We start from the raw sequence: 27,984 nt of genomic DNA on the forward strand, positions 1-27,984 counted from the left end.
AACGCGACCACGACACAACGCTTTTCAGCTTCACCGTTAAGGCAGAAAAAAACAGTGGATTAATCAGATTTTTAGCCAATAACGCGAGTAAATTGACAAAGGGGGCAAGTGTTTATTTATCGTTTTGGTGGTTTTTAGAAGAATTTCTTTACGGTGTGGTTTTCTTGTGACATCCGGGACCGGAAAAGAGACGTTTCCCCCCTCCTCGACAGCTGGTTTGCGGATTCCCCACTATTTGCACTTGAAGTTGTGTGGTGAGTGTGTTGTTATTGGTGGAGGAAAAGGGGGAAGGTAGCAGTCTGCTATAGAAAAGAGAGAAAGACAGAAATAAAGTAATAAAGAAGGCTTAACTGTCAACAATATTAATGATAAAGCAAGTATCTTCAGTACAACTGCCTATTATGTGTGAAAAGATAGAAAAACTCTTACAAAATTATGACAACAACTTGAGTCTTTCAATATGCTAGAAGTAGTAGTATCATGATAGCGCTGTAGCACTGTCAAGTTCATGAACATGAGCAGGCTTTAAATGCTGGATTTATGCATTTACTTATCACGGTCATATAGCTGTAAGGGTTGTGTACACACTGATGAGACCCCGTCGTTTTATAGCCTGTTCATCGTCAAACATCATTTAGTTGTTCTAATTTAAAGTGTGGCTTGTTGAATTATTTGTATTTAATGGACAGAAATGCATTTATTTCCGAAGCCACGCAGGCATTTGTGTTTTGGAGGAGAGTAAGGAGTGTAGTGTTGGTGTGGCGGAGCCAGAGGGATGTTTGTTCTCATGCTGCATTCATGGACCCACTGTGAGCCCAGATTTTCGAATCTCCACGTTACCTCGACGTGCGGTATTGAAACGATTAATCAATTATTTGATTAACCTGGGTCACTGCTTGATCCTTTTTGGCGTAATGACCCGTTAAACCATCCCGTGTCTGCTTGCGACCGCTTTGGCCTTGTCACACGTTGCATATGGCTTTGGGCTGCAAACAGTTAAAAAAAAGTGATGCCTCTTTTGCAGACTGTTGCATTTAAATAGTTTTTAGAAGTAAAGCATATTTTTATGGTTGCATATTTTAAGGTTGACTCAGGGCTCAGGGTCAACTCTACTGGATTAGCCAATTAAGAGAAATTTATTTTACAAATTTTGATAACTGATTTATTGTTCAAGGCATCTTTCAGCCAAAATGTGAATGGGGTCATCATCATAGTTTGTCCAGCAGAGCGCGCTCTTTGTTAATAATACTCTCAGTACTCTCAGTAGCACATGCAGCAGAGTACACATCACAGCTGAGCAGACAGTAGTGAAGAGTCAAGCACTGTCTTCATGGTAAGTTGCTAGCTAGTTTATGAAACACAGTGCTGGGAAGTTAATCAGCAACTACCCACATCGTTTGCCCTTTTCGATATAAGTCTCTCTCTCTCTAATATTAGCCGAAATATCATCAGTTCATCAGTTCATGAACTCCATTACAGCTTTTGAAGCATTTTGAATAAGCTCTTGACTTCATGGTAATTACAGCCGTCTGTTTTCCAAAGTAAAGCTGCAAATTATGAGAGTGTGGCTCACGCTGGATGTACTTTGTTGGCTTGAGAGAAGGATGATCACCTCTCTTACTGTATTGTAAGAATTATTACAGGCAAAAGCTCCAGGCTCATGCCTCGTTTGCTGCTAGGCAACCACAGTGTCAGCTGCTGTCACTCACTCAATTAGCTTAACTAACAACATTTACTGCTGGAACTTCTAACCAGAGAAGAAAAAAAAATGATTTCTATTTCTGGCAGTGACACTCCAAGAATGGTAGTTTATTTCTGTTGTGATATCTGCTGTTGATTAAATATGATGGGAAAACAGAAGCCACCACATTTGCTCCTCCTCAACATAGAAAACACCTGGCTCTTTTTCATCTGAATGGACAGAGGATCAGTGTTTCATAGTGTTTTTCTGCTCAGAGTGCATCAGAGCTGGACCTCGTTCAGTCTTGGGATCCATCATCTAATCATGCACTATTAGCCCCAGAGGGGGGGAATAGGAAAGGAAAAACTATGGTGGGATTTAAACAGATGTTGCAGTGTGGTTGCTTCCACATCTGTTTCTGTGATGAATCCAAAACATCTGAACTAGGGCTGATATAATTGAAATGATTAACACAAGGCGAATAAATATATTTTCCAGTATCGCTATCATGATGTGGTAAGAAGTGAATTGTATTCCACAGTTATGGATTACACAAGGCCAAAAGCTTAAATATCAAAATTACGTTTGTTTTTAATTCATTTTTTCAAAACCATCAGTTTGGATATATGAAATGAGTAAAATAACAGTAAGATGATATAATAACAATATGATTCAATTTTAAGTTAATAAACAAAAAATATTGGATTACTCCCCAGACCTAATTAGGTTTCTGTCCTTTTTTAATTTGAATTGCAGATGCTTGCAGATTCTTATAAAAAGTGAGGAGCTGCAAACAGATAAATGGGAAGGCCATTAGAGAAAGGAAGAGAACAAAGCCACCTCTCACTGTTAAAACGATGAGAAGATTTGTGGCATTTTAAACTTACTTTTTATTCCGCTTTTATTCCGTGTGTGCCAACCTTGCTTGAAATTTCCTCATTCCGGAAAGCCCGTGAAGGCAGCACTAGACCACGTGACCAGCGTCTAACGTTAGCAAGGTGGCTAACAGGATTTAGCTAAGTTGAGCTACGTTGCATCACAGCACGGAGAAATCCCCGTTGGAGAAACGACGAACGCGCACTCTTCGCGGTGTTGTTGCAATAACTTTGTGTAACGTTACACTTTGACGCGGACACCGAGAGCACAATGCCAGGTAACTTGAGCCCCAGAAACCTTGAATTCAGACGGTTTTGTCGTGTGTGTGTGTGTTAAGGTGTTGTAATCCTCGGAGCGGAGGCTTGTTTTGTTGACCTGCTTCAGTGATGCTGCCATGCTGTAGCAGCGTGCTAGCTGATAGCGGAGCAGCCGACTTTGTTTGGCCTCAAGCATCCAAACGGGAACGGAGTTTGACCTCGGAGCGTGCTTTACGTGTTGCAGCGGCTCGCCGTGTCTTTTTCACTCGGTGCACTGTTTGCGTTTAAGCCGTTTTCATGCTAATACACTTTACGACTTTGATGAAAATAACTGTTATCAGCCACCCAGCCCTCTACCCTTTGTTGCTGCTGGGATAGCATTCACCTTAGGCCCGTTCATTGACAGCTATGTGTGGCTATCTGTTTGCAGCCGCCGTTAACTAGCCACTTAGCATTACCTCGGCTAAAACCCTCCAATCCATTTACCAACTTTCCAGGTAGGCCCGGACACCTGGTTTAGCCCGTTAGCTGTGTGGAGACGCTAGCCCGAGCTTTAAGCCACGACGACGCTCCCGTTGCATACAGTACATTAACTGTTGCATTACATAATCTGTTATGAAGCGGTTTATTATGTGTATTTCAAAGCATCTCTTATGCACAGATGATTTGTTGCACAAACCTATTTTAGCTTAGCCGTGTTGCCGTTGTTGCTCCACAGATTGGATCCTTGTGTTTTGAGATTTTGAAGTTTTCTCTCACATGCAGGTACACGAAGTATACTGGGTTTTTCTAAAATATGATCAAATGATAGTAAAACATCAGACTGGCCCGATATTTTAAAGCGTGGAGTTTAGTGTTTTGGCCTTTTAAAATCTTGTTAATTCTTTTAGTACTTAAGCTAATTTTTTGCTGTTATCCAGTTAATTTCAGCTGTTTTTAAAGCAGTTTACAGCCAGTGTGAATGAGCTGACTTGGAGAAATGTCTTTTGGTGTTTAATCAATTTATGTTGATGGGGCTGCAACTAAGTCATTTTCATTATTTTCATTGATTTGATTGATTTATTATTCGTTGATTATTGTTTTGCCTTGCTTATTAAATGTGAAAAATGTCTATTACAGTTTTCCAGAGCCCAAGATGATGGTGCCAGATTTGTCCAATCAGCTGTTCAACACCTTGCTGAGTTTAGAATTTAATTCCTAACTTGTCAGACAGTAGTGAAAACGATCTTTATAATCTCCAAAATCCCAATTTCAGTGGCCCATCCTGCAGAACAGCATTTTACCTCTCCACTGTTTATCCTCAACTCTCATCGAATCAGATCAAATCATGCTTTCCTTGCAGGCAAGGAGGAGGATGGGCCCAGCTTAGCTCCGCTAACTAAATATTACATGGTGACCAACACATGGTTATGCAACATGAACATGTTAAGAGCTTCATGCAGTGCATGATGGCACAAATCTCACTGAGCTGAAACATGTTTGGAGTGAGTCATAGAGTTACATGATAATTCTTAATGTTGAAGAAAGGTCCCATAAAGAGATGCAGCTAATGCTTTTTTTCTACTAAACATGGTATCATTAACTCTGTAAAATGTCAGAAAATAGTGATACTTGCCTGTCGCAACTTCTGAGAGCCTGAGAGTCTTCTTTCTTTGTTGACCTACAGTCCAAAACCCAAGGACGAACAGAAAAGCGGCAAATTCTCACATTTGTGGAGCTGAAACCAGATTTTCTTTGGCACTTTTGCCTGATAAATGACAGTCATTCATTTTAGCTGTGCATAGCTAAAATTAATGATACATAGCTTTAGCCATTGCATTTCTAATATAAGTTTTATTGATATACATCTTGGGTAAATGTTGTGATTGTCTGCTTTGTGGTTTTTTTTTTCCCTTTTCATACTTGCACAATATTACATGCAACATAATTATTAAATAAAACGCATCTTGAGTGCTGTGTATTTGATGAGTGTCCAGCAAACTTTGGCAATGGCTGGTAGAAGTCTGTTGTTTCCTAACACTTTATAGGTGTCAGTAAAAATGAATGTGGACATCCTGGCACGCTCTCACAAAAAGGCTTCAAACTCTTTGAACGAGCTGGCACCTTGCTCAGATAGAGCAGAATTAGATTTAGACCTGGTGTATTTGCTTGTAAAATGTTCTTTCTGACCCTCTCACACTCCATGAGTTGCCTTTTTAAAGCTGACACCTTGTGTAAATCACTGCAGTGAATAATTAGACTGCTTTATCATTGCCCACAGGCACAGACACACCTCTTCTTAGACTACTAACCTACTTAGATTATCCATGTTTGTTTGAACTCCTCTGAAGGACAGCGTGTCCATGCTGTCCCTATGTACTGTCACGGTGAACAGTCAGAGTAAAATTATGTCCTGAATTAGGAAATCAGGTCATTACATGGGTGAAGTTTCTGCGAGTTAGGGGATGTAAGTCAGTCCTTGCAAATCAAACGTTTAACAATGTGTGTCCGCATTAGGCTGACCCTGGAGCTGTGCGCGCGGCTCGGTTGAGATCATCGTTTTACCCCCCCCCCCCCCTTCCCTCCTCTCCTGTGTATCCACCGTGAGGCCGCAGTTGAGTCATGACAAGTCTGCTGGAGCTGGCTGGCAGTCTGAGGATTATGTCATTATAGTGGGCACGTCTCGTCACAGCGGTTGTGCTGTGTCTGTGTCGCAGAAACAGGGATAGACATATACTGTCTAATTACCTTTTTTTTTTCCACAGTTAAATGTATGATGCCTGTATATGGAAGTATTAAATTTGTGTTGGACTGCATCTAAACATAGTCGAGGTGTTTCTGTGAGGCTGAAAGTGCAGTAAAAATTTTATAACTTTATCTCCTGCTCAATAATGAGTTCTTTTTTTTTTATTGTTATGCTGGATCAGATAGACCGGGAGTAATGTGTTCCCATTGTGATTGGAATTCCTTGTGGTCTGGAACACATCCAGCTACAATCTGTGCTCAAGCAGTGCAGAGAAATGACGGAGGAGAAGGCCAAGTAATGCAGACAGCAGGGGATGCACAGTGTTTCCAGGTCTGGTGTGGATGTACAGCCATGTGATCGTGTCCAATCTTTAGCATTCAGAGCTCCAATCCAGATGGAAAGGTCATGTGTGGCCGGGGGCTGTCACACTGAAGCGAGAGGGAAGTGTTTGGACGAGGGCCCCGGCCGACTAAGAGATTCACGCGCCTGCTTCTCGATTCCCACTGGCTACGACTGTCTGGAGACATTGCCGACTCTGTTGTCGTTTTGGCGCAAAGACTAGCACAACCGGCGATACATGTTTGTGTTTTCCTGACCTTGAGATGTGCCTTGCCGATCTGTTTGCTATTTTTACACCCTGTGCTTGTGTGTGTGTGTGTGTGTGTTACACCTGCAGCCTCTAAATTACAACATGCTGCACTGTTAGACGCGATGACTCACTCCGTTTGCCTTGATTAAACCATGTGCTGTCAACAGCAGGCCGCTGCAGAATAACCTCACAAACTTCTGTGCCTCTGTTCGTATCAGATCGGTCACTCATATCATCTTGTCTATGTGTTTTCTTTTTCTTTTTTTGAGATGCACTGAAGAAAACAGTTTACAGTAGGAAGAAAAAATCCTGAAGAAAGTTCTTGTTCTCATTGTTACACTGAACTAATCTGATGACAAATAATTTTCTGACGTTAAGAGAGGCCAGTCTGAACGTTTCCTCTCCGCTTGTTGCGATGTTTGCAGTGCATCACTGATTGGCACATCTGTTTAGAAGCAGTGTGATTGGCTGAAAGGCCGGTGATTAATCCAAAGTCGCCTGAGTTTGATGCAAAGCGTGTGTCAGCATATTCAAAGACAAACACTCATTTCTGAGTTGGCCCGATGTACTCTCTCATCTGTTGTCTTTCCATTGCTTGACATTTGTTTACTGCTCTGTTACATTTCCTGCTTTGTTTTTTTGGATTTAAATCCCATTTGACTGGATTGTTTTGTCCACACCGTGGGACAAGGCTCGGCAGGGAAATGGGGCAGTTATATCATTAAGTTGTATTTTCTCTTTTTATTAGCATCAGTTAACTGATTTAGCACTCTGGGTGTTTGTTTGCCCATGAGTGGTGCTGTATGTCTTCCTGATGTCTATCTAGGCCTGTGTGTGTGTGTGTGGTTAATAATAACCACACTGTGGCCTTTTTCCCCGCAGCACAGCAATTCACCAACCTGAAAAACTATTGATTGCAGTCATAAAATGCCAAAGACTCTATTAAGCCTCCTGAGTCATTTAGATGTTTAGAGTAGTTTTTGGGACTCGTCTTTGGGCACAGAGCAGGATCAGTCCCACTTGGTGTTGCTGATCATGAGATATGGAAAAGTGTTGTTTGGGGGTTTTATTCTTTATGAGGAGTGAGACTCTGAAGACTTTTCAACCCAGGGGAGCCGTTTTCCAGCTGTAGCTAAAATGTAATGGAGATGCTGGCTAATTTGTTCAGTTTGGATCCAGGGCTGAAACGATAGAGCCTCGATTCAGATGAGATTATGTAAATTTAACAGCCAATAAGATGCAGCTGTGGGCTAATGAATACGAGATGAGCCCAAGTGACCTGTCTTCAAGAATGGAGGAAAATGTACGCTCCGTGTTTAGTTTGGTTTTGGGAGCCTTTTCTGATTTCAAAAATATTTTTGACATGTGTTTTTGTTTTTTTCAAGCTGAAGTTTAATGAATTTTGACTTGAGGACCAGCTTTTAAGTCTTGACCAACAGTAACGCTTGTGTAACTGTCTTCTTGTGCAGAGCCGGCTGAGATGAGTGGTCCAGAGGTGGCCAAGACACCGGGAGGCGGCGCTCCGGGCAAAGAGGGAAAGGAGCCGGTGGCCAATGGGCACGCAGGAGAGGGCAGCGACCCCAACCCGTTCGCTGAGTACATGTGGATGGAGAATGAGGAGGAGTATAACAGACAGGTGTGCACTCATTCTACATGTTATGGGACATAGAACATATCGTGGACCCTTTAAATTCTTACAGTTCTACTCGTTTATGGAGAAAAAGACTTGATGTGCTCATCCTTCCCCTCTCTACCTTCACCCATTCTTTCCATTTTTGCCTTTGAAACCCCTCCCTCCTCAGGTTGTGACCTTATATTAGAATGTGCTCTTGGCTAAGTTGCTTGAAGTCAGAATTTTACATTCCTACGTATGATGCCTTTCACTCCACCTTCCAGTTTACCTCCTCCTCTTGCCGCGTTGCTCTCTGCTGTCCCCCACCCTCCATTATCATCTCCCCTTCCGCTCTGGTGTTCTTGTTTCCCGCAGTGAAGGCTGATAACCATCACAATTTAACAGACCTGTTTACGTTGCTTGCCCCCACCACACTCTCTCTCTCTCTCTCTCTCTCTCTCTCTCTCTCTCTCTCTCTCTCTCTCTCTCTCTCTCTCTCTCTCTCTCTCTCTCTCTCTCTCTCTCTCTCTCACACACACACACACACACACACACACACACACACACACACACACACACACACACACACACACACACACACACACACACACACACACACACACACACACACACACACACACACTCCCTCCTTTGTCCTCCACTCCTGGCTCTTCTGTCCACTCCCCTCCTCTGTGATAGTTTTCCCTTCTTGTGTATCAGAGGTTTTTTGGACCCAGTCTTAACCACTTGAGTTACACGATTAATGATGTATAGGTAGAAATGTGCCTGTGACCAGTGTCTCTGTTTTTCAAATCCATCCTCTTCTAATATCCAGTGCCCTTTTCAGCTCTCTGTATCTGTCTTTTTCTCTTGCTTGGCTCGATGAGTCATGTGTTTTAATGCCATCTCATTTCTTTTTAGTAAAACCCCCACCTACTTGTCATGCAAATAATCTCATACAATCCTCCTCTGTCCATCTACCCCCTTGGTCTTTTTTTTGCAGCCCTAGTTTCTCTGCTCCTTTTATTTCACACTCACTCATGTTTTTTTTTTCCGTCCCTCATCATGTCCCAGGTGGAAGAGGAGCTGTTGGAGCAGGAATTCTTAGAGCGCTGCTTCCAGGAAATGCTGGAGGAGGAGGACCAGGATTGGTTCATCCCGTCGCGTGACCTCAACAACCAGGGGGTGGGACAGCTGCAGCAGCAGCTCAATAGCCTGTCCGTCAGCGATCACCACAGCAACCTGGAGGAAGTGGCGGTGAGTCACAGACTCATATGATTTTTTTTTTTCTCATTTCTAAATTCACTTTGAAATAGATCATAAAGGGTCAAGAGTTTAAGTTAAAAGGATATGTTCTTATTCTTTACTCGTGTCTGTTTCTGCAGAGGAAGAGCATCTTGAATCCCGAAGCGAAGGAGTTTGTCCCGGGGAAGAAATACTAGGAGTCCCCCTCACCCCCATGGAGCCTCCACATGCACACAAACACACAAACACACACACCAGTCCTCACATATTCTCAGAGACTCTGGCGGCCATGACCGCGCACACACTGATTCTCACACACACACACGCATGCACACACACACACACACAGCCTATACACACTTGAAGTCAGTGGCGTGCTGGCAGGCCCAGTCGGGGGGTGGGGGGATTTCTTTTTCTTTCTTTCTCTTTTCTTTATGTTTCTTTAATCTTTTTATTTCCTGTTTGTTTCTTGTAAACTGAGGGACGCTGGGAACAGGGGTGGGGGAGGGGTGTAATACCAGCACCGCCCTACTGCGGGCGCTAGCTCATCATTGCATTTCAGATGACGCTGTTGATGTTTGCAGAGCATGCAGGTCTCATCGAAGCCCCCTTTTTAAAACTGAGGCAGCTACCAAGGAGTGATGCCAGGACAAAATTTAAAAATCCAAAACATCGAAACCTAAAATAACTTCACATACTTGTTCATTTGTGTGCTGTCAAATTGGGAAAAACAACAAGAACAACAACGCTTTGGATTAAGTTGAGGGTTTCCACGTCTTTGAGATCAGAGAACGACTAACACTTCAGGGGACTTGGTGGGTGTCTGCCGCTGCTCTGTAGAGACATCACGGTCAATCAGACCCGTTGACGTTTGCTCACAAGATGTCACAAGCTTCCTGTGACATCACAGCTCTTGTGCATCTAGAGATGCGGGTTGTTATTTGTATCCACAGCGGCTCTGTTCCAAACCAAACATGCCCCCGCCGCCCCCCCGCCCCTCATGCTTGTGTGATCAGTGATCAGAATGGACATGGACAGGTGTAATCATGGATCAATTATTAGTTTTCCCAATTTATGTGGAAGTCCATGTTTTATCTTTTGTCCAGCTCATAAGAACACAGGCGGGAGTTTCCCTAATCATGCATCAAATTGAGTTTAGGAAGGAGAGTTTCATTATAGAGGGAAGGTCAGAGCTTTCTGAGCCTTTTTAAAATAAAAAAAAGAAGGAAAAAAAAAAGAAATCATCAGTTATTGTCATTTTTGTGTTCACCGGTTCAGTTTGGATTCATGACACACATTGAACAATGTTGTTTCGGGGGAGTGTTTGGTCTGGAGCACAGCCGCTGCCTCTTTCTGCCGGAACAACTTGGTTTGTCCAGCATCAGATCAAGTGTCCATATTCAAATCAGGTTTTCAGATAGCCTCTCCTCCTTTTTTTTTCCTCCCTTTTTTTTTTCCTTCATGTTTTTGAGGATGAGGCGTTTTGTGTCTCTGCTGGGTACAGTAGCCTGTGGTGTCCATTTAGTCCTGTTTGTAGGAGGAAACATGAGGAGTCACAGCCAGTCAGAATAAAGCAGTATGGGACGTGTGGCTGACGGCGTGGCCTCCTCGCTGTTCTTCTCTTCGTAGGCTGATTTCTTTTGAGGAAGTTCTTCTGTTTAACCACTGATTTCTGTTGTGGTCTGGCTTGAAGCATCACCCCTTACTGCAAGTATAATCTCCTTCAGGGTGTGAACCAGTTGGAAAAAGTTGTATAGGTGAAGAAGATTTTCAGGAAACCCCCCTTTTTCCTCATTAACAGCAGTCATTATTAATTATTGAATCCGTTTCTCTTATTCTCAGCCAGCTTGGCTTGAAAACGTGGAGGCAGTATTGTCACGAGGGGAAAAGTCTTGTGATCTGAACATCGATCCTCTTCAAGCCGCAGTTCATTTGTAGTATTAACCGTGACAATAATGCCTTGTGTATTTTACTCTTGGGGTAAAGCAGACACTTGTACTTCAGACAGGTGAAAGCACTTGTGTCCTCAGCCTATCCAGTACTCGAGTGTGTTCTTAAAGCGCGCAGTAGAGGCCATGAACATGTGGTTAAAAGGGAACTTCCTCACACAGTGTTGGACCACAGCTGTGAAATGGCACCCTGGTGAAGCCAATAGGAATGTCCGCCAGGTGGATTGTACAACATGAAATCATTTTTGGTGATTTTTGTTTGAGTTAGACGACAGAAGCCGTTTAAGAAAAAGAGGTCCAGAAGACACAGAGTATGAATTTCAATACAAATAAAAATAATGAAAAAAGACGAATAAAGATGTTAAAGACAAATGGCTTGTGTCGGTGTTTTGTCACGTTTTGATAGACAGTGGACAGGAACCCTGACGAGCTCGTAAAGCACTGGCATTAAACACAAAGTTCATCTGAGGCTGATGGGAATAACTAGTTTTTCAGGTATTTGATCGTGACGGTCCTGACCTTGGAAACAGCAGCTGACTAAACAATCTCACCACAGGGTCCATTGAGTAGCTAAATGGTAAATGAAGTGCATTTATGACTTAGTGGATTAAGATTTTTAAAACCAATGTGTTTAGGCCCATTCTACATTATCGCTTTTGTTTCTGATACTTGAAGTACATTACACTGATAATACTTGTGTACTTTTGTTTGAGTAAAGAGTCCGAGTACTCCTTCCACCACTGCACTGCTGCATGTGCATTAAAACCTCTCAGCAAACAGGAGGGTGACAACAAGCACACTCATTTTACTGTTTCCTTTGGGTGCCTGCCAGTTGCTGCTGTGTTATGACTCATCCTCAGCTTCTGAATCCTGAGGCAAGATAACTGAGAATCACAGACACAAGCCTTGACCGCTACTTCACTCGCTGGTTCATATTTTTAAACTGCTGTGTATTGGGACGAAAGTTGAGATTCAGAGTGAAAGATGATGACTCCAGTGACAAGGAAGATGATGGCGAACGTCTCTCAGATGGATCTTAGGTTGGGACCACTAGGAGGAGATCATAAAGGACATATATGGTATATAAGGACATAAAGAGCCAAAGGACAGAGTACTAATCAGTGCAACACACACACAGGTTCGGCTGACATCTCTCCCCTTACCTCAGCACAGTAGCTGGCTTGGTACTCTGTCAGCAGCGGCTTTCTGCTGGGCTGTGTGCGGCAGACAGTGGGCTGTACACGGGCCAGAGGCAGGGTTCTGCCCTGAGGGATGTGAGGTGGGAGGGTTTGCATCTCAACGCAGCAACTCTCAGGGTGCTCGGTTTCCCCTGCACAGCTGAGAGCGAGAGGAACGGGGAGGGAATGTCATAAAATAACACTTAGTGGGATGGGACCGAGAATTTTAAAAGTTGTTTTAGTGGTAGAAAGGTTGAGGTTTGTGTCTGAGGCTTACCAACCGCACTGCCTGGAAGTAGGCTGAAGGAAGGAGTTGTTTTTCAGTCCAACAGCCCTCAGGCAGGCGCAGTTCTCCCAAGTTTCAGCTTCTAATCAGATGTGAGAATTAACAAAGTGCAATCACCTCAGAGGATCAATCTGTCTGTGATAACTTTACTAAACTTATCCCACATTGGTTGGTCTTTCCTAATCTCATAGCCTCATATTAGTAGATGACTATTGACTTACTGCTGGAGTTTATACGTCATGGAAGAAGTGTGTGTGTGTGTTTAAGAGAGTAGTTCTACCTTTGTTTGTGGTGGAGACCACAGGAAGGTTCAGCAGGTGCTGCAGCCCGGCGTCTCTGCACACAGATCTAAGTAGACCTTCGCAGCAGGCCGGACCAACATGGGATGACAACACAATCGTACCTAAAAATATCAGATTCGTTTCTCTACTTTCATTTTTTGGCAGGTAACAATGAAGGCTTTAGAAACAATGAATTTCAGAAACCAATAGCATTTGTCAATTCATAAGAGTTTCATGTTCTGCACACAAATGCCTGATAAATCCAATCCAACACTGTCTAACCTTCTTCATAGAGAACATCAATCTTCTGCTGTGGCTCATCTTTTGCCCTCAGCTGCTCCAACACATTTGCTGTCAGTAGAAGAAGAAGGATTGAGTGTCTCTGTCCCTGCCAGCTTCGTTGTGTATTTGTGTTTTGTAGAGAGAACTCCTTACCCTTTCCACCACAGAAACAGTGCAGCTGACCTTTCTCCTCCTCTCCAGGTAAATGCCCAGTCTCCCTGGTGACTCTCAGGTCTTGTGTCCTGCTCTCAGTTAGGGCGGAGCCATCAAACCCTGTCGCCTTGGAAACGGAAGGAGCGAGGATGCCAAACGGTGACAGGGAGACAGGAGAGAGGTAACAAGAGGGAAGCTGAGAGACAGAGAGAGTGAGGATGGTGGTGGTACCAGTGAATGAAAATTGAACTAGGTTTATGAGAACCTGCTCCAGGTGTGGGTGTGTTGCTGCGGTTCACCTGTGCAAAGGTAGTTGAGCCATAAGGGCTGTTGGTTGTTTGGTAGAAGTATTGATTAAATACAGGCCAGGTTTCACGTTTAGTCTGTGGAAACAACACAACAAGTAAGAGAATTAATATGTGAATCTATCTTTCCTGTTTTCTATCCATCAAAAATCTGTCAAACCTGTAGTGGGTTGATAAACACAGGGGCAGGTTGAGCTTCAGTTCTTCTAGGGTTCAGCTGGCTGACCTGTAGATGGCTCTTTCTGAAGGGTTTATAGTCATGACTATATGTTGTGATGAATCTCTCCCTAGGCCTTTGCCCTGAAGTCTGAAAGGGAAAAAAAAACAAGTAACAGGACTTCGCTGTGTGTGTGAGGAAGTATTCAAATCCTTTACTGAAGCATAAGAAGCAATGGGACACTGCAAAAATATTCTACTGATTAGTGATGATTAGTGAGTTAATTTGCACAAGCGAAAACTAAAATCCCCATAGGTTTATGCTAAATATAAAGAAAAAACAAGTTGTGTTGATTCAAAAGAGAAATGCTGGCATGCACGAAGTGAGGCTGGAGTTTGGTAAAGTAGCAGTAATGCTGAATGACGTGTCGGTGCAGTTTGTGGACGGTGACAAATTTGCCTGGAGGCTGCAGACTGCGTGAGAGAAAACCGTCAGTGACTGTGGTAATAGTGGCTGAAGCAGCGTGAGTGGAGTTTGTTCTTTATTTAAAAAAAAACAAAAAAACATTTTTAACCTTCTCATTTCAATTCTAAACACACCAGAAAAAAATGGCACACTATTTCATAATTCAACACACAAATGTGTAAAACAAGCAGAAGAAAGCTCACGTGTCTTTACCTTGTGAAGGAGGTGCTGTGAAGGAATCATCTGATGGATGTCTGATTCCTCTTTGGTGGAGTAATCTCTGTTCACGATCACAGCAGTGAACCAGACTCTCCCTCTGTGTGTGAGTCTGTGGAATTTTACTGCTGCTGTTTTGAATCAAATTTGGTTTATTCTATTGATGTTTATCGTATCGACCGTGGCAGCACACACCATCGTGAAGTGTTTGTGTCACGAGCAGACAGGTAGTGTAACAGCACCATCTACTAGCAGAAAACAAAAGCGCAGGAAACCTGCAAAAGAATGAATCAAGTGCGGATGTATGTCACTGCTCTGTCAATAATGAGTCAAGTCTGTCAAGTTCACAGTAGTTTTTTATTACAAATGTCAGATGTGAACAGGTGTTACAAAGGTGCAAAGGTTTGGAATGACAGTAAAATGAAAGTAATATCAGTTCTGTTGTCATGGTAGCTGCCATGCAGCTGATAAGGATAAAACACCTACAGTCTGGAATATCTTCAGCCACTGTGTTGGCATCTTGTAGTGAGATCAAATCAGGTGCTACACCAGAGTGACAGGATCCATCTTATGATTATCATCATGGTTTAGCATTATTAGCAGTGATACTAATAATTACAAACTGGCTAATACATTTCTCTGCACTGTATTCTCAATGGCTGCTGTTGAAGGTGTGTTGGTAGAAGACGGTGGCGTTGGCTGTGTAATCCATAGTTATGGCGGAGCCTAGACTGTGAGCCCCTAGACTGGCGCCGCCGAGTGCCGACGACTGCCGCAAAATCAAGAGGCTGTAGCCATGGAAACGGCCCTTGAACTTGTCAGATGATGCCAATTTATCAAGGACCGCGGTGAACCCTGGTGAGAGACAAAAGAGAGACGCAGGGACTGAGACTTCTTCTGGACAATGGCTTTTATTTTTAGCTTGAAAAGATAAGGAAGGAAATGAAGGTGCCTGGTGTCAAAGCCTGAGGCTGCAGAGACACTGACCTGGCTTCAGAAGCTCCCAGCTCTTCCACACTGAACCCACACACAGGATGGGCAGACCGTGGCCTCCGCTCAGCAGAGGCTGTCGAGAGCAAAAGTTGAAGAGATTTAGAGAATTTTATCATTTCAGTGTTTACAGCAAAGAGTGAGAACATGTGTCGGGACACTACCTCCTGTGCTGCAGGTAAAACTGCTTCCACATGTTTTGCCAGGACTCTCCCACCCTGAGTGAACACATACTGGCACAGCGCGTCCCCGGCCTCTGCACCTTCAACACATACACAGTTTTGATTTTACTTTCCTCATTAGTCTTTTACTTTATCTCAACAAAGCCAAAACAGGAAGTGATGCAGTACCTACCTTCAGCCAGCTTCTTGCAGAAACCTGCAAAGTGTGACTTCTGGAAGTTTCTGTAGAGGTGCGGCAGCATGCCCATCAGATCTGACACCTGGGATGGATTTAAGTTTTTAATCACGTTGCAGTTTTTTTTCACAATGTGCTTAATTTATTACAGCACCCAGTCAAGCATAAAGGTTTGTGCATGTGCTTTCCTCAGCACTTCACCTTCTCAAACCTGATTTAATATCATTTGCTGGAAAGTGACTGTTGTAGAGACTGTTGTTGGAATCTGACCTGGAAGTACTCCTCCATGGCTTTTCTGACATGGTTAATATCATGAGGGGGAGAGACCAGGTTGTCCCTGGCATCAAACACCGTCTTCACCGCCAAATGAGCGATCCAGAACGCTGAGGGACAAAGAAAACTTTTATGTTCTCCAACTTTAAATGAGCAGTTTGTCTTTGCTTATGTTTGCATGTGTTTCCATGCTTACCCGATCCTTCGTCACCCATCATGTGACCCCAGCCTCCACAGCCGATCTGCGAGCCATCGGGATTGACTAATTTGCAGTTAGAGCCGGTCCCTGATATCAACACTACACCTCCTACAGAGGAAAAAAAAGAAAGACAGTCTGAGCTGAGAGGACTGCCCTGATCTCATTAAGCCATAAAATCCACCATAAATGATATCACGTTTATACAGCCACACCTGAAGAGGGCAAAGTATCAGCCCGTCATTTACAGAATAATCAATACCCAACGTACCAGTGCGTATTTATATCCTCCTTAAGTGTGTATAGAGTAAAATGTGTGATATTTACTTACATGTTCTGATATGTTTCATGGTAAACAAATACAAAGACACAGTCGAAAATGGCTACTTGCCACGATCACTGGCGGTCGCCATGGCGCCGATGGCATCAGTGGTGATGAAGTAGTGCTGGCTGAGGCTGGGGAAGCGCGCCTTCATGAGAGCGATCAGTTTGTCGATGGCGTCCTTTTGCTCCCCTCCACTCAGAGACATGCCCTGCACACACACACACAGAGTTTATTTCTTTCATAAGAGGCCATTTAAAGCGTTAATGCATTTGTGTGAGATCAGTGTGACTGACCAGGGAGCACAGCGGTGTGTTTGGATCCAGTCCTGCCTCCACCTTGGCTCTCTGGACCATGTCGTTGATGGTTTCGATACATTTGTCCACCCCCACTAACTGTATACACACAGACACACAAAAATAATCTTTACACAATCGTTTTTTGTAGTTTATCACTGTCTTATGCAGTGAGTGTAAGGAAAATGGGAAAACCAAATTCCCCTTATTCATCCATGTTGTCCTCCCTGTGTTTCATCTTTTGTTTCCTACATTTCTCCACTTGTCTGACTCCAGTTCTACTTCTGCTCACCCAGTGGTTGGTAGATGGTCCCTCTGTCTCTGCCAGGATCTTCCCATCTCCTGACACCAAAATTGCCTTGGAGTGGGTCCCTCCACTGGAGACAGAGGACAGAAGATAGAGGGGATGAGAGAGACAGAAAGCCATGAGTAAAAACAGATGAGCACTTATATAATAAACTCACAGGTGAAGGTGCAAGGACACAGACACTGTTTGTCTTAAAAGAAATCTCCAAAAGGATCAAAGTTTCGCATATACATTTACATATATATATTTAAACATACACAAATATAATTATTGCTGCTAAATTAAAACTAATAGTGATCACGAGACACACGCTCGCCACAAAAAGAAACTTCCTTGTGTCCCAGTCACAGGACTACTGTCCGGGGTTAGATTCAAGCTCTTTCACTGAAGGTTGATACATTTCTGTGTGACAACCGCTAAAGTACGAATAAAAACATCCAGTATATATCAGCCTTGACTTATGATATATAAAAAATAAATGTGAGCAAGTTTTATTGTATAGTTTAAGTCATTCTCACCCCTCTACTCCGCCGAACACTGATGCCATGTCTCAGTTCCTGTTTTGGTCCAGTCAAAGTGCGCAAATATCGCGAGAGGACACAGCCGAACGCCCACCTGTAATGCTGAGAAATAACCACTAGATGGCAGTGGTGTTCTCGCTTTTACTCAAGGCTGCAGATATTTCTCTAAAATCAACTACAAATAAATGACTTTTCGTGGTCCCAGATTAGAGAAATATATCTTGGACCTACAGTAAATTACGCTACTAGAATCATTTTTCAAAGGAAAGGTTATAGTAGTGCAGAACATGTTGGTATTACCGTAAAAGCACATCAGCATTAACCAGAAAGGCTGAGAACCACAGGTTTAATCTGTGGTGCATTTTATTAATTATCACGTTTTAAAGTATAATTTAACCAGTATATAAAATGTAGTGGACTAAAATTTCCCTCTGATATGTAGTGAAGTAGATAAAGAACATAGTGAAAAATGGAAATACTCAGGTGAAGTACAAGTACCTCAAAACTGTACTTATGCCTAAACGTAATATATTAAGTTAATTTTCACTATAATGTGTAAGTTACCAAGGTTTTTATACTGCTAACGTGACACAACCAGGTCAAGAGGAGACATTTCTGGTCTTGCAAAGGAACCTTGGCCAATTAAAAACCCATTTTGTGTCTTGACTCATGGTCTAAAAATCCATACTCATTGTCAAGAATAATACTGGCAGAGATTTTGCACCAAAACAGGGACAACAACTACCGAGCCAGCAGGAGGCATCTGCAACACATTAATTTGGGGGCCAGCTTCCCTTGCCAGCATAGCCTGCTTAAAAAATAACTATCATTCTTTGGCAAGTCAGAAATATTTCTGTAGTGTCTAAGTACAAATAGTGAGTTCACAGAAACCTGTTCGCATCAGGAATAACAACAGTTTACTATGTGGTTTGCTCTGAAGTCTTACGGTTTATTTGCCAATTCAGCCATCACCTGTTGTTCCGTGCAAAAACATATCATTTATACGAAGCGTGTAGTTTACGTTTGCATTAAAATGTGTAGGTGTCAGAGCTGAAACCGAGCGAGAAGTTACACAAGAGTGAGGAGGTGGGAGGAGGAGGAGGAGAAGGGGGAGAGGAGCGGCTCGGTGCGCTCACCACGCGCTGCTCACTCCTCCTGAGCTGCAGGGAGAGAAAGCTCCGCACAGTTACCACCGTGACGGATGTTCACATTTTAAAAATAAAAGTGCACAATAGGCAACGCTGGATTATCCTTCATTCACAATGTACGCATCCCTAATTTGATATATGTTTTCACTTTTGAATATTGAAAAGTTCAGAAACAGAGTGAACTTACGGATATTTCCCCAAATCTTTTAAGGAAGTAATAATTTGATGCTGATATGTCCCATTTTATTAATAATCATTTACACAATATGTGTATTCAAGAAAGAGCTAACATTTCTGTCAATTTTTTTTCCAAAATTTGTCAGATGAACTCTGACTGGTAGGTGTTTTCCGATAATTTAACCTCAGACAGACTTTTTACCACCCAAAGCTCCCAACCCAAACGCTATCATAGACAACTGGCATGCACTAAGCCGTTACTTTTATGAAGGAGGCCTCTGTTCAGTGTCTGGGGTTGCACAGCTGGTTATTCAGTCTGGGCAGCTGCACGGCTGGATTACCAGCAAGGCTGCATGGGGAACTGCTGTGGTGCCTCAGACCGTCAGAGGGCCCAGAGGTTTCAGGGTTTGTGGTCATTTGATTAATTGCAAAGATGTTTGGTAGTACATCATGCACTCTACCTGCTAGCAGTAACATGTAAATGACATGGGCCTTAAAGTCACCCTTTGAGGCCATGTCTTGTAGAGGCCCCTTGAGTTAAAATCCAGTTTATACCTTGATGATTTCAGTTTATCTTTTGCTGACAAGGAGAATATTCTTAAAGAAATAAATGTGTGCTTCATCAAGATACCACAAAACAACTAGGTCTACTAATTATGAACTATTACACAAGTAATGAAAAGAGAGTGGTGAAAACAGGAATGTCAATAAAGACATACAGCTCAGGTTTTTTTTCCTTTGGAGCCCTGGAATGTTAAAATCGCCCTCAATAAGAGTGTAAATATTTTTTTTTACTTTGAATAAGTCCCCATGTCACTACTTTCTACCTGTTAGATTAATTATACATGTTGTAAAGCATTGCTGAATGTGTGTGCCGTTTTGCTGCTGTGAACTTGACGTTGGTTAATTAAGCCTTTATTGTGAAAGCCGCTACCGGAAGCTTCATGCATTTGTATAAATTGTGATTTTCCACCGGTCCAGCCCCTACAGGAGGAGTGAGAGGCGACAGATAGGAGACTCGCCGACAGCAGTTAGTCGTTGTTAAACTTCGTCGGGACCACCCAGCGACTGTTTGGACCTTTTTTTTAATTTCCACCATGACACCGTTAACTGTCCGTCAACCTCACGGTAACTGCGTTTTAACGGCTGGTGAGCGGAAGTGAGAGAAGGGGAAGTTGTTAGGGGATAGAGGAAAAATAAAGCCCCCCCCCCCCAAAAAAGTGATTTTCGTCTGTCAAGTTTTAAATAACGTTTCGCCTTTCTGGAGGAAGGGGGACCCTGGAGCGTTTGTGGGCATGGACACACACGTTAAGGAGGGACAACTTTATGTACAGCATCAAAAGTTTGGAAAGGTAAGTCTTTTTCTTAAATGACCCAAACAAACAAACACAAAAAGTTCTGAGGCTATAGGATGTTAAAATGAAAAGCTCTTTCATGAAAAAAACAAACAAACAAAAAAGACAAAACAAACTGAAATACGTGTAAGACATACAGACGGTCTCTGTAGGTGATTGTAGAGACACTACAGGAAACTATGTACAGCAAATGTGATAAAGGCACTTTTAGGTAATTAATGGCTGTCATAAACAGTTTAAGTCCTAATAAAAGTGTCATTGCCGTGGTTGGGAGCATTGTCATGTCATTGGTAACAATGAAAGCAGTACCTTCAGGCACATTATAGGAATGTCAAAGTAGTATAAATAAAACCTGTTGATGTCAGTTCAGGTAAAGATAGAGGCATTATAAATCCTCACAGCACTATTATATGTAGGTATTTTGTGATTTTTCTTTTTTCAGGGAGACAGGAATGGCCCATTAAGTCTTGATAATGTCTTGAAGTCTCAAAATAATAAGGTCTTCAAAGTTTGAAACCAGACAAATGCATAGAGCAGACATTGGTGCAATTACAGACCAGTCTGAGCCCAGTGTCTTCAAAGAAAAACCTAGTGTAGATGCAGAAATAGGAAGTGTTTCACTTAGCTGGTCTTGTTTTGATGTGGTGGTTTGGAGTAAACCTGCTGTGCACCTAAGTGTCTTTGTGTGTATTTGTGTGCATGTGAAAGTGTTTATGAGCTGGTGAAACCCAGGTGCACTGTAGTAAACTTCAGCAAATGTAAAGATACATGAATCTGGTTTAAAGCAGTTTCTTAAAGTGAACGAGGACAGGGAGACACAGAGGATTCGTTTGAGAGTAGTTGTGTGTGTGTGTGTGTGTGTGTGTGTGTGTGTGTGTGTGTGTGCATATGTGTGACACTGGTGACATTTTGCTTCATCAGAGTAGCTAATGGAGCTGCATGATGAAAGCTGTAATATGCAAGATCACTTTCCACAATAAACCAAAAAAAAAAAAAAAACTGCAAAAGCAGAACAGCCGAGACTCGTAGAGCTGGTAAGATGAGACAAGGGAGAGACAGACCTCGTTCACAGAGATGGTCGGCATGTTTCCACTTCATCTTAACCACGTAAGCAGCTGTTCACACCATTTCACTGTCAACAAGCCACCTTTTTGTCATCTCTGCGTCCATGTGATCACTCGTTTTAGGATAGGAGATCACATGGCAGCACTGGACACTGTTAAATGGCAGTGATAACACCTGCGTGTGTGTTTGTGGGCGTGTCTGTGCGTTTGTTTCAGTCCTTGGCCTCCATTAAATCTTTCTCCTTAGTCCCAGAGCACCGCTGGATAAGAACTCATTTACTCTTTCAGATTTGTAAAGAGGGTCTTTGTCTCTCCGTCTCTCTATCTGGTCATATGACTTGGACCAACAAAACATTCTGACCCTGTTTCCTGCCCTGAAATCACCGCTCTACAATAGATATTCATAAAAAAAACACACTTTCAATGCCTTTTATGGACTGTTTACAATAGAAAACGAACAAACTGAACCTCCACATTGTCAAAGATAAAGTTATCTTTGCACAGGAGGGAAAAAAAGTACCCAGAAGAAGATAAAAATGCATCAGAGTAGCAGTTAACAGAAGAGTGTGTGAGGCTGATCTGAAAGTGGTGAAACTGGTGTGAGGTTTGTATGGTGAATTATGCAATCGTTAGCGCTCAGTGGACATATACAGTCGCATGTATAGGCTCGTTCCCCACGTGCACGGTCGGAAAATGTGAGTCGACTGTGCTTCGGCAACGTCCGACCAAGGATTCTGTTTCTGTTTCTGACTGCTGTTTTATGACATGAGCTGTTACAGGCTGAGAGGATGTAAACCACCAAGCTGCTTCTGTGTTTTTTTACATTGTGTCTTAAGATTTTCACATCTACAGTTGTAATTAGTGAACTTTTTCTTGTAATGCTGCCCCCTTGGGAAGCTCACTGCCCCGTTTGTGAACCAGTGGATGAGGCGACTGACATAAAAATCAGCTGATATGTAGATATGTAGAATGGTTTGTTTTAAATAAGGAAAGAGATAATGCCCAGCATTTACTGGTTCCAGCCTCTACAACGTGCAGATTTGCAGTGATTTTTCTGTCTCATATCAGTATAAACTGAGTCTCTTTTTACATTTTTTTGTTATTATTATTATTTGATAACTAGTAGAGTGTTGGCAGGAAATGAGGAGAGAGGGTGGAGGTCGCCCCAAACAGCTGACAACAGCCAGTAGCTGTAAGTGTGTATCTGCACCTAGAGAATATCCCTGTCTCCTAAATGTCCGCTTTTTTCAAGCGCCGTGTGTTAAGTTTGTAAGACATTATAAAGCTGCTTTAACAGGCTGTGAGTAATACTCCTCGTGACGAGTAAACTGAGCTGCAACCTGCGCTGAAACACTGGAGAAATTAAAAAAAAAAAGAAAAGCATTTTCACCACAGTGTCCCAGAGTCCTCTCACACACTCCTGCAGGAGACAGACCAAAATATAGCTGCTGCTTCTTCTGATGCTTGACGCACACTGCATTACAGAGGTATTCATAACATCCAAAGCACGACACATCTGCCTCTCTCTCTCTCTCTCTCTCTCTCTCCCTCTCTCTCTCATCTGAACAATGTCAGTGTGTAAAGCATAGCAAATATCTGGGTAAAGTTGAGAAGTTTATGGAAACAGTAAGTGTGCAGGCTCAGAGCCAGATGAGAGAGTCTTACACTTTCTGCTGTTGTAATTACAGTTTTCACATTTGCAGCAGTCATTTGATTTCATCCTGTGGCTAAAACGTGCAGCAGAGCGATGTGATTGTGTGCGAGATTCAGTGGGAACATATCTGACTGAACGTGCATCTGCTTGTTTGCCACACACTCACATCCAAGATGCTTGGACCTGCACCCTGCGGCCACGAAAAGCTTTTTAGCCTGATGTTGACGTTGGCACTGGTTCTGTATGGTCGTGGTAGCGCAGATGATCCCCTATCAGCACTGAAGACATGTTTGGCTGGGAGCTAGCTGCCACCTGAGACGGGGTGTGTCAGGATAAAGCAGTATTTCACCCCCTGAGGCTGCTGGATTTATATGACTGTGTTTCATGTCTAAAGTAATAACTGCCTAATGGATTAATGTGATTGGGTGTCAGAGCTCCTCTTCATTTCTTCAAAACCAACAGTGTCTCAGATGCTAAGTCATAGGAACTGCGTCTTTATGAAGAAGTAACTTGACAGTGTGTGTGTGCAAAGTGTGTAATTCTCCATATATAGTCTGCAGGAGCTGTTTTCAGGAAGGATGGTATGATTTTGTAGCCTGTGCAGAAACAATGATCTGAGTTACTCACTGTGAGTGCACTAACAATCATAACGATCATTTGTTTTCATTTGTAGGGTTCTTTCTGTCACATTTTATTGACTTTTGTCCCGTCATGTGAGTCAGTATGAATTACTGTAACTTAAAGTAAATTTAACATCTCCTTTTAACTGCAAAGCTGAGTGATCTGTTTAGATTAAATTGTCGCTGTGGCCTGAATACATGAGGACAGTTACTGTGACGTTGGAGGCGACTGTTGGTGGGACACAAAAGACAGTCAATCGTATCGTGAGCACGTCTTCAGAGACTATAGGCTGATTTCCGGGTGTTGTATGATGAACCATTGAAGGAACCATTTTGTATTTTCACTCGCCAATCTTTTCGATCTCGGTGCAGGGCTGGTCCCTCTCCTCCAAGTCAGTGCAGACACGGGAACATTTCAATAGTGTTGGCTATCATTTAGATGTTATTGATTCTGTTTCGCAAGCGCTGCACCATTATAGTTGACAGACTTCCTCCATTACATGCAGTTATTTTCAGACAGCGGTTACATTTTGCTGTATCCTGACTGTCTTTTGAGAAACTTAGCCACACTTTTGATGCTATACAATATTTATAGACTAAATGCAAGTCAAATTAAAAGCCCATTCCTTTTCTCTATAGTAAGTCAAAACAGTAAACACTAGCTCTAATGAAGTTGAATTAAAGTCTGAAAATGAATTGGCAGCAAATATAATAATTGATTATGTAACACAGGTTTCCAGTCTCCCCCATTTTGACCTATGTGTGGGCATCTTTATCGCTCAGCCATCTCTCGGCTGTGTGCAACATACGCACAACACTTAGATTATATGGAAATTGTGCCATATTTTTATTTAACACAAAACTAATCATCTTCATTTTACAGTTTTCTTTGGAGAGCTATGATAAATTTAAGACTCATTACTATAGTTTCAAGGTTCATTTATATTAGCAGCTCAGTGTGTCTCAGTTTTGGTTCATCAGTTTCATGTAATCACAAACATCTCTGTCCTCTGTGTGAGTCCTGACATTTTTGAAACTTTTATTTTGTAGACACAGCAGAGAACTGAGGTTAGGGCAGCAGACCTCTGACCAAAGCAGTGGTCTACCTCTCTGTCTATAAAACACACTCTCTCTCTCTCTCTCTTTTCTCCCTCATTCCATCTCTACTTCGCTTAAATACACATTACACACACATACATGGCACATACACAGTCATACAGCTCTCCTCTCTTTTCTTTAACTCACATTATCGAGGACAGACATGCTCCCATGCAAAACATGCTTTTAGTCTCTTGTGCACACACAGATGTTCACACATGCCGCTCCTGCATGTGCCACTGAGGTCTGTCTGTGGCCAGTGGGTACAGGCCTGACATGCTGAATGCAAACACAGATAGTGTAATAATATTATAATGATTAAATTTACAGGTACTGGAATGACTGCAGTCGCTGCAACGGCTTTTGAAGGGTAAATTTCTGATCTCCTGCTGCAGTGTCATACTGCATAAGTCATGTCAACATGCTGTTATGTCTGAGTATTGTTAAGAAAAAGCAAAGCAAATCAAAAAGTCAAACTGCAGTAATTTAATCCTATTTTGAAATACAGCAGTACAACAGTATGATGTCTCTTTGTAATACAGTGGTAAATTCATGCAAAATGTGATGTAAATACATAAACAAATGAACGCGCTGACTGGCCAGTGGAAAACAACTCTGAAAACATGACTGAATTATTATTATCATTGTTGTTTATCCAAAACGCTTTCACAAGAAACCAAAACCACCACTGTGTCACCTTCAGTGTTGACAGACAGGAAGAGCAAACCCAGCTGACCTGAGGGCCAGGAGGATTCAAAACAAAACAAACATACTGATACAAACTAAACTGTTTGGTATCTGTTTGCTTCTATGAAAGGATGATTTTATTCCTCCTTTCTTTCAAAAATGCACAGGGATTTATTTGCTTTTATTTTATGTCCACCATTCATGAATGTAAAGCAGTGTTGAATTTTTTTTTCTTTTTATGCTTTTCTTCATGTATTGTAGCCACAAGCTGTGTTCTAATGCACAGGCAGGACACAGTGAGGAAGTGTCTCTCGCTCCCTCTGTCATGATCTTTTTTGCATAATTTCCACTCAGTGTATTAGTAGATGATAACGGTCTGTTGCCTTATATGGAGCAGCACAGTTTCGCATGCAGAAACATGCACACGCACACACTCTTACGTTGATTGAGGTCACTTCTGGGGACATTACATAGACTTGCATTCATTTCCTGGAGACTTACCCTAACCCAAACCATAACCGCTACTTGCCAAAACCCTAGCCCTAACCTTAACCAAACCTTAACCACAGAGATAAATATTAGCTTTTTATCAATTGTGGAAACAGCTTTTGTCCCCAGTTAACTGGTTTTTAGTCTACAATTGTCCCCAAAAGTGGCCTATGTCAAAGAGACACACACACACACACGTAAGGACCATATTGCGACAGAGGTTAGTGTTGTTCCTGTTCGTAGATACTCCACAATTACTCATGTGTATGGACCGAACAGAGTCTGTACGTGTGTGTGTGTGTTGTGTGTGCACTTGTGCACAGCAACACATGGTCCAAAGCGGACCGAGGGAATATTAGATACAATATAAAACATATGCACATACACATATGTACATACACAGACACGCCTGGGCGCAGAAGAAGGAAGCGAAGAGGATCCCGGGTGATGGCAATCCCACGCATTTCCTGTCCTCTCTGGCAGTTGGTGCGTGTGTGTGTTAGAAATCGATGACGCTGGCTTCCATGCATGTACGTCCCCTCTGTTCTTGTAATGTTTTGGCCGTTTCTGCTTGTACAGTGACTGTGACTTGTAGAAATTATGGCACAGCTTTTGCAGCTTATCAAACAATGAGGATCAAATGTTAGATTGTGCAGCAAATTGGCCCTGTGGCTTCACTTATATCAGGCCCATCATGCAAATACTGTAATTACACCTTTAAACTGACTCACAATTCCTCTTTTCATGCTGTGAACGATAGTGACACGCTGATGTGTTGTTAGATTTCATGTGGCACCAGATCACAGCGGCGGACAGTAACTTTGTGGGGTAACTTTCGGGACAATTTGCACTTGAATTTAACTTGAGTATTTTTATTGAATGCAAGTTTGTCCTTCTGCTCCACTACATTTATTTGACAGCTGTTACTGCTGTGCAGATTAAGATTTTACAAACAAAGCACTGGAAGAGCTTCTAAAAAAAAATAGATTTTCATGTTATGCAACAGCACTATATTCCTCTATTCCACTAATGATTCCCTGAAGTAACAGATCTGAATACTGACTTCAGCACTGACAGTTCAGCCGGTGAACAGTGTATCTTGGCAGATATGCAAATAGAAATTGCAATACAGCCGTTTCATTACAGGCTGTATGTTTATGGATTTCAAGATTGAAACAACCGAAGGATTTTATTCCCGGTGAAGTGAACTGTATTTAACATCACACTTTTATTAGTTAGTTGCTGTTACACTGGACACACAGGTCCTACGAGCTGCTTATCGGTCAGGTTAATGTTCAGCCATGCTGGATGATGGGTTTCTGTTAAAGCTGCCTGATCAGGGAGCATCTGAGGACCTGCAGTTGTATTGTTTCTTCTCTGTTAGCCCTGGTAGCTTTTCCCAGCTGGTTGAAGGATTTACAAACCGCTGACCTTCCTGTCACAAGCTCAACTCTCCTGACTGCCAGGCAGATTCTGCCCCACTTAATGAATGCAGGGGAAAACACACACACACACTCACAATGCAGAGCAATGTAGCTTTGATGAGGCATAGTGTGATGTGGGGCAGCAAAACACTCACACACACGCGTGTCCGGAGGGTAGAAGGGATGACAGGGACTTCCCAAAAGTTCAGTTCACAAGTATACTGGTTTCTGTGGTAATTGCACACTATCCCACATGTTGTGTGTCATCATATCCATTGTTAGCATTGAACATCTGGAGTCTAAAACACATTTGTTGTGCGTCTTATTGTTCAGAATTGTGTGTCATGTTGTTTGTTCCCAGTGGAGGAAGAGATCATTGTTAGCTGTTCCTCCTCACTGTTGTTGTCGATGGCCCTGTCACCTAGTTTGGACCAGGTCATATTTTAACCTGTTACCAGGGCACGCTTATAAAAGGTTAACAATCAACAACGTGTCGGGTTATTTATAACTTGGCAGTGGTACAGAACATAGTTGTGTCAACCTCAGAAAACTACACAAAATCTGATTGAATTTATAATTTAAATCTCTGAATATAATATCCTTGTAACTGCTCAGAGTGGTGGTGTTTTGTGGTTATTGCTGATCCAGGGTGCAGATCTTGTCTTTTTTGAGAACCAGGTTTGGTTGTTGCTCTAAACTTTTACTCATTTGGACCGAATTGTAAAAACCAGACCGGAACCTGTTTTGAT

The 27,984-nt window shown here is 42.5% G+C and overlaps 3 protein-coding genes across 4 annotated transcripts in view; 2 read left to right on the forward strand and 1 right to left on the reverse strand.

Annotated features, from left to right (window-relative positions):
• paip2b (poly(A) binding protein interacting protein 2B) lies at window positions 1-10,198 on the forward strand. 2 transcript variants are annotated; one of them, XM_041030828.1, is made up of 4 exons: window positions 1-254; window positions 7,598-7,764; window positions 8,815-8,997; window positions 9,126-10,198. In XM_041030828.1, exons 2-4 carry the CDS (start codon window positions 7,609-7,611, stop codon window positions 9,180-9,182), a joined length of 396 nt encoding a protein of 131 aa, XP_040886762.1. In that variant the 5' UTR covers window positions 1-254; window positions 7,598-7,608; the 3' UTR covers window positions 9,183-10,198. The 2 variants fall into 2 exon arrangements, with proteins under 2 accessions (XP_040886762.1, XP_040886761.1); XM_041030827.1 differs by lacking the exon at window positions 1-254 and adding an exon at window positions 2,685-2,834.
• The window catches only part of dok1b (docking protein 1b), a 25,601-nt gene continuing 5,702 nt past the window's right edge, over window positions 8,086-27,984 (forward strand). The window contains exons 1-2 of the mRNA XM_041030825.1: window positions 8,086-8,096; window positions 19,999-20,196. Coding sequence (XP_040886759.1) covers window positions 20,140-20,196 — 57 coding nt within the window. The 5' untranslated portion in view covers window positions 8,086-8,096; window positions 19,999-20,139. The remainder of the gene's footprint in view (window positions 8,097-19,998; window positions 20,197-27,984) is intronic.
• On the reverse strand, window positions 14,602-17,569 carry nagk (N-acetylglucosamine kinase). The gene is made up of 10 exons (XM_041030826.1): window positions 17,517-17,569; window positions 16,984-17,068; window positions 16,692-16,790; window positions 16,465-16,606; window positions 16,074-16,184; window positions 15,875-15,987; window positions 15,602-15,689; window positions 15,412-15,509; window positions 15,245-15,323; window positions 14,602-15,112 (listed from the first exon to the last, which is right to left on the reverse strand). Exons 1-10 carry the CDS (start codon window positions 17,543-17,545, stop codon window positions 14,910-14,912), a joined length of 1,047 nt encoding a protein of 348 aa, XP_040886760.1. The 5' UTR covers window positions 17,546-17,569; the 3' UTR covers window positions 14,602-14,909.

Source organism: Toxotes jaculatrix, chromosome 23, assembly GCF_017976425.1.
Source record: "Toxotes jaculatrix isolate fToxJac2 chromosome 23, fToxJac2.pri, whole genome shotgun sequence".
Taxonomy (NCBI): domain Eukaryota; kingdom Metazoa; phylum Chordata; class Actinopteri; family Toxotidae; genus Toxotes; species Toxotes jaculatrix.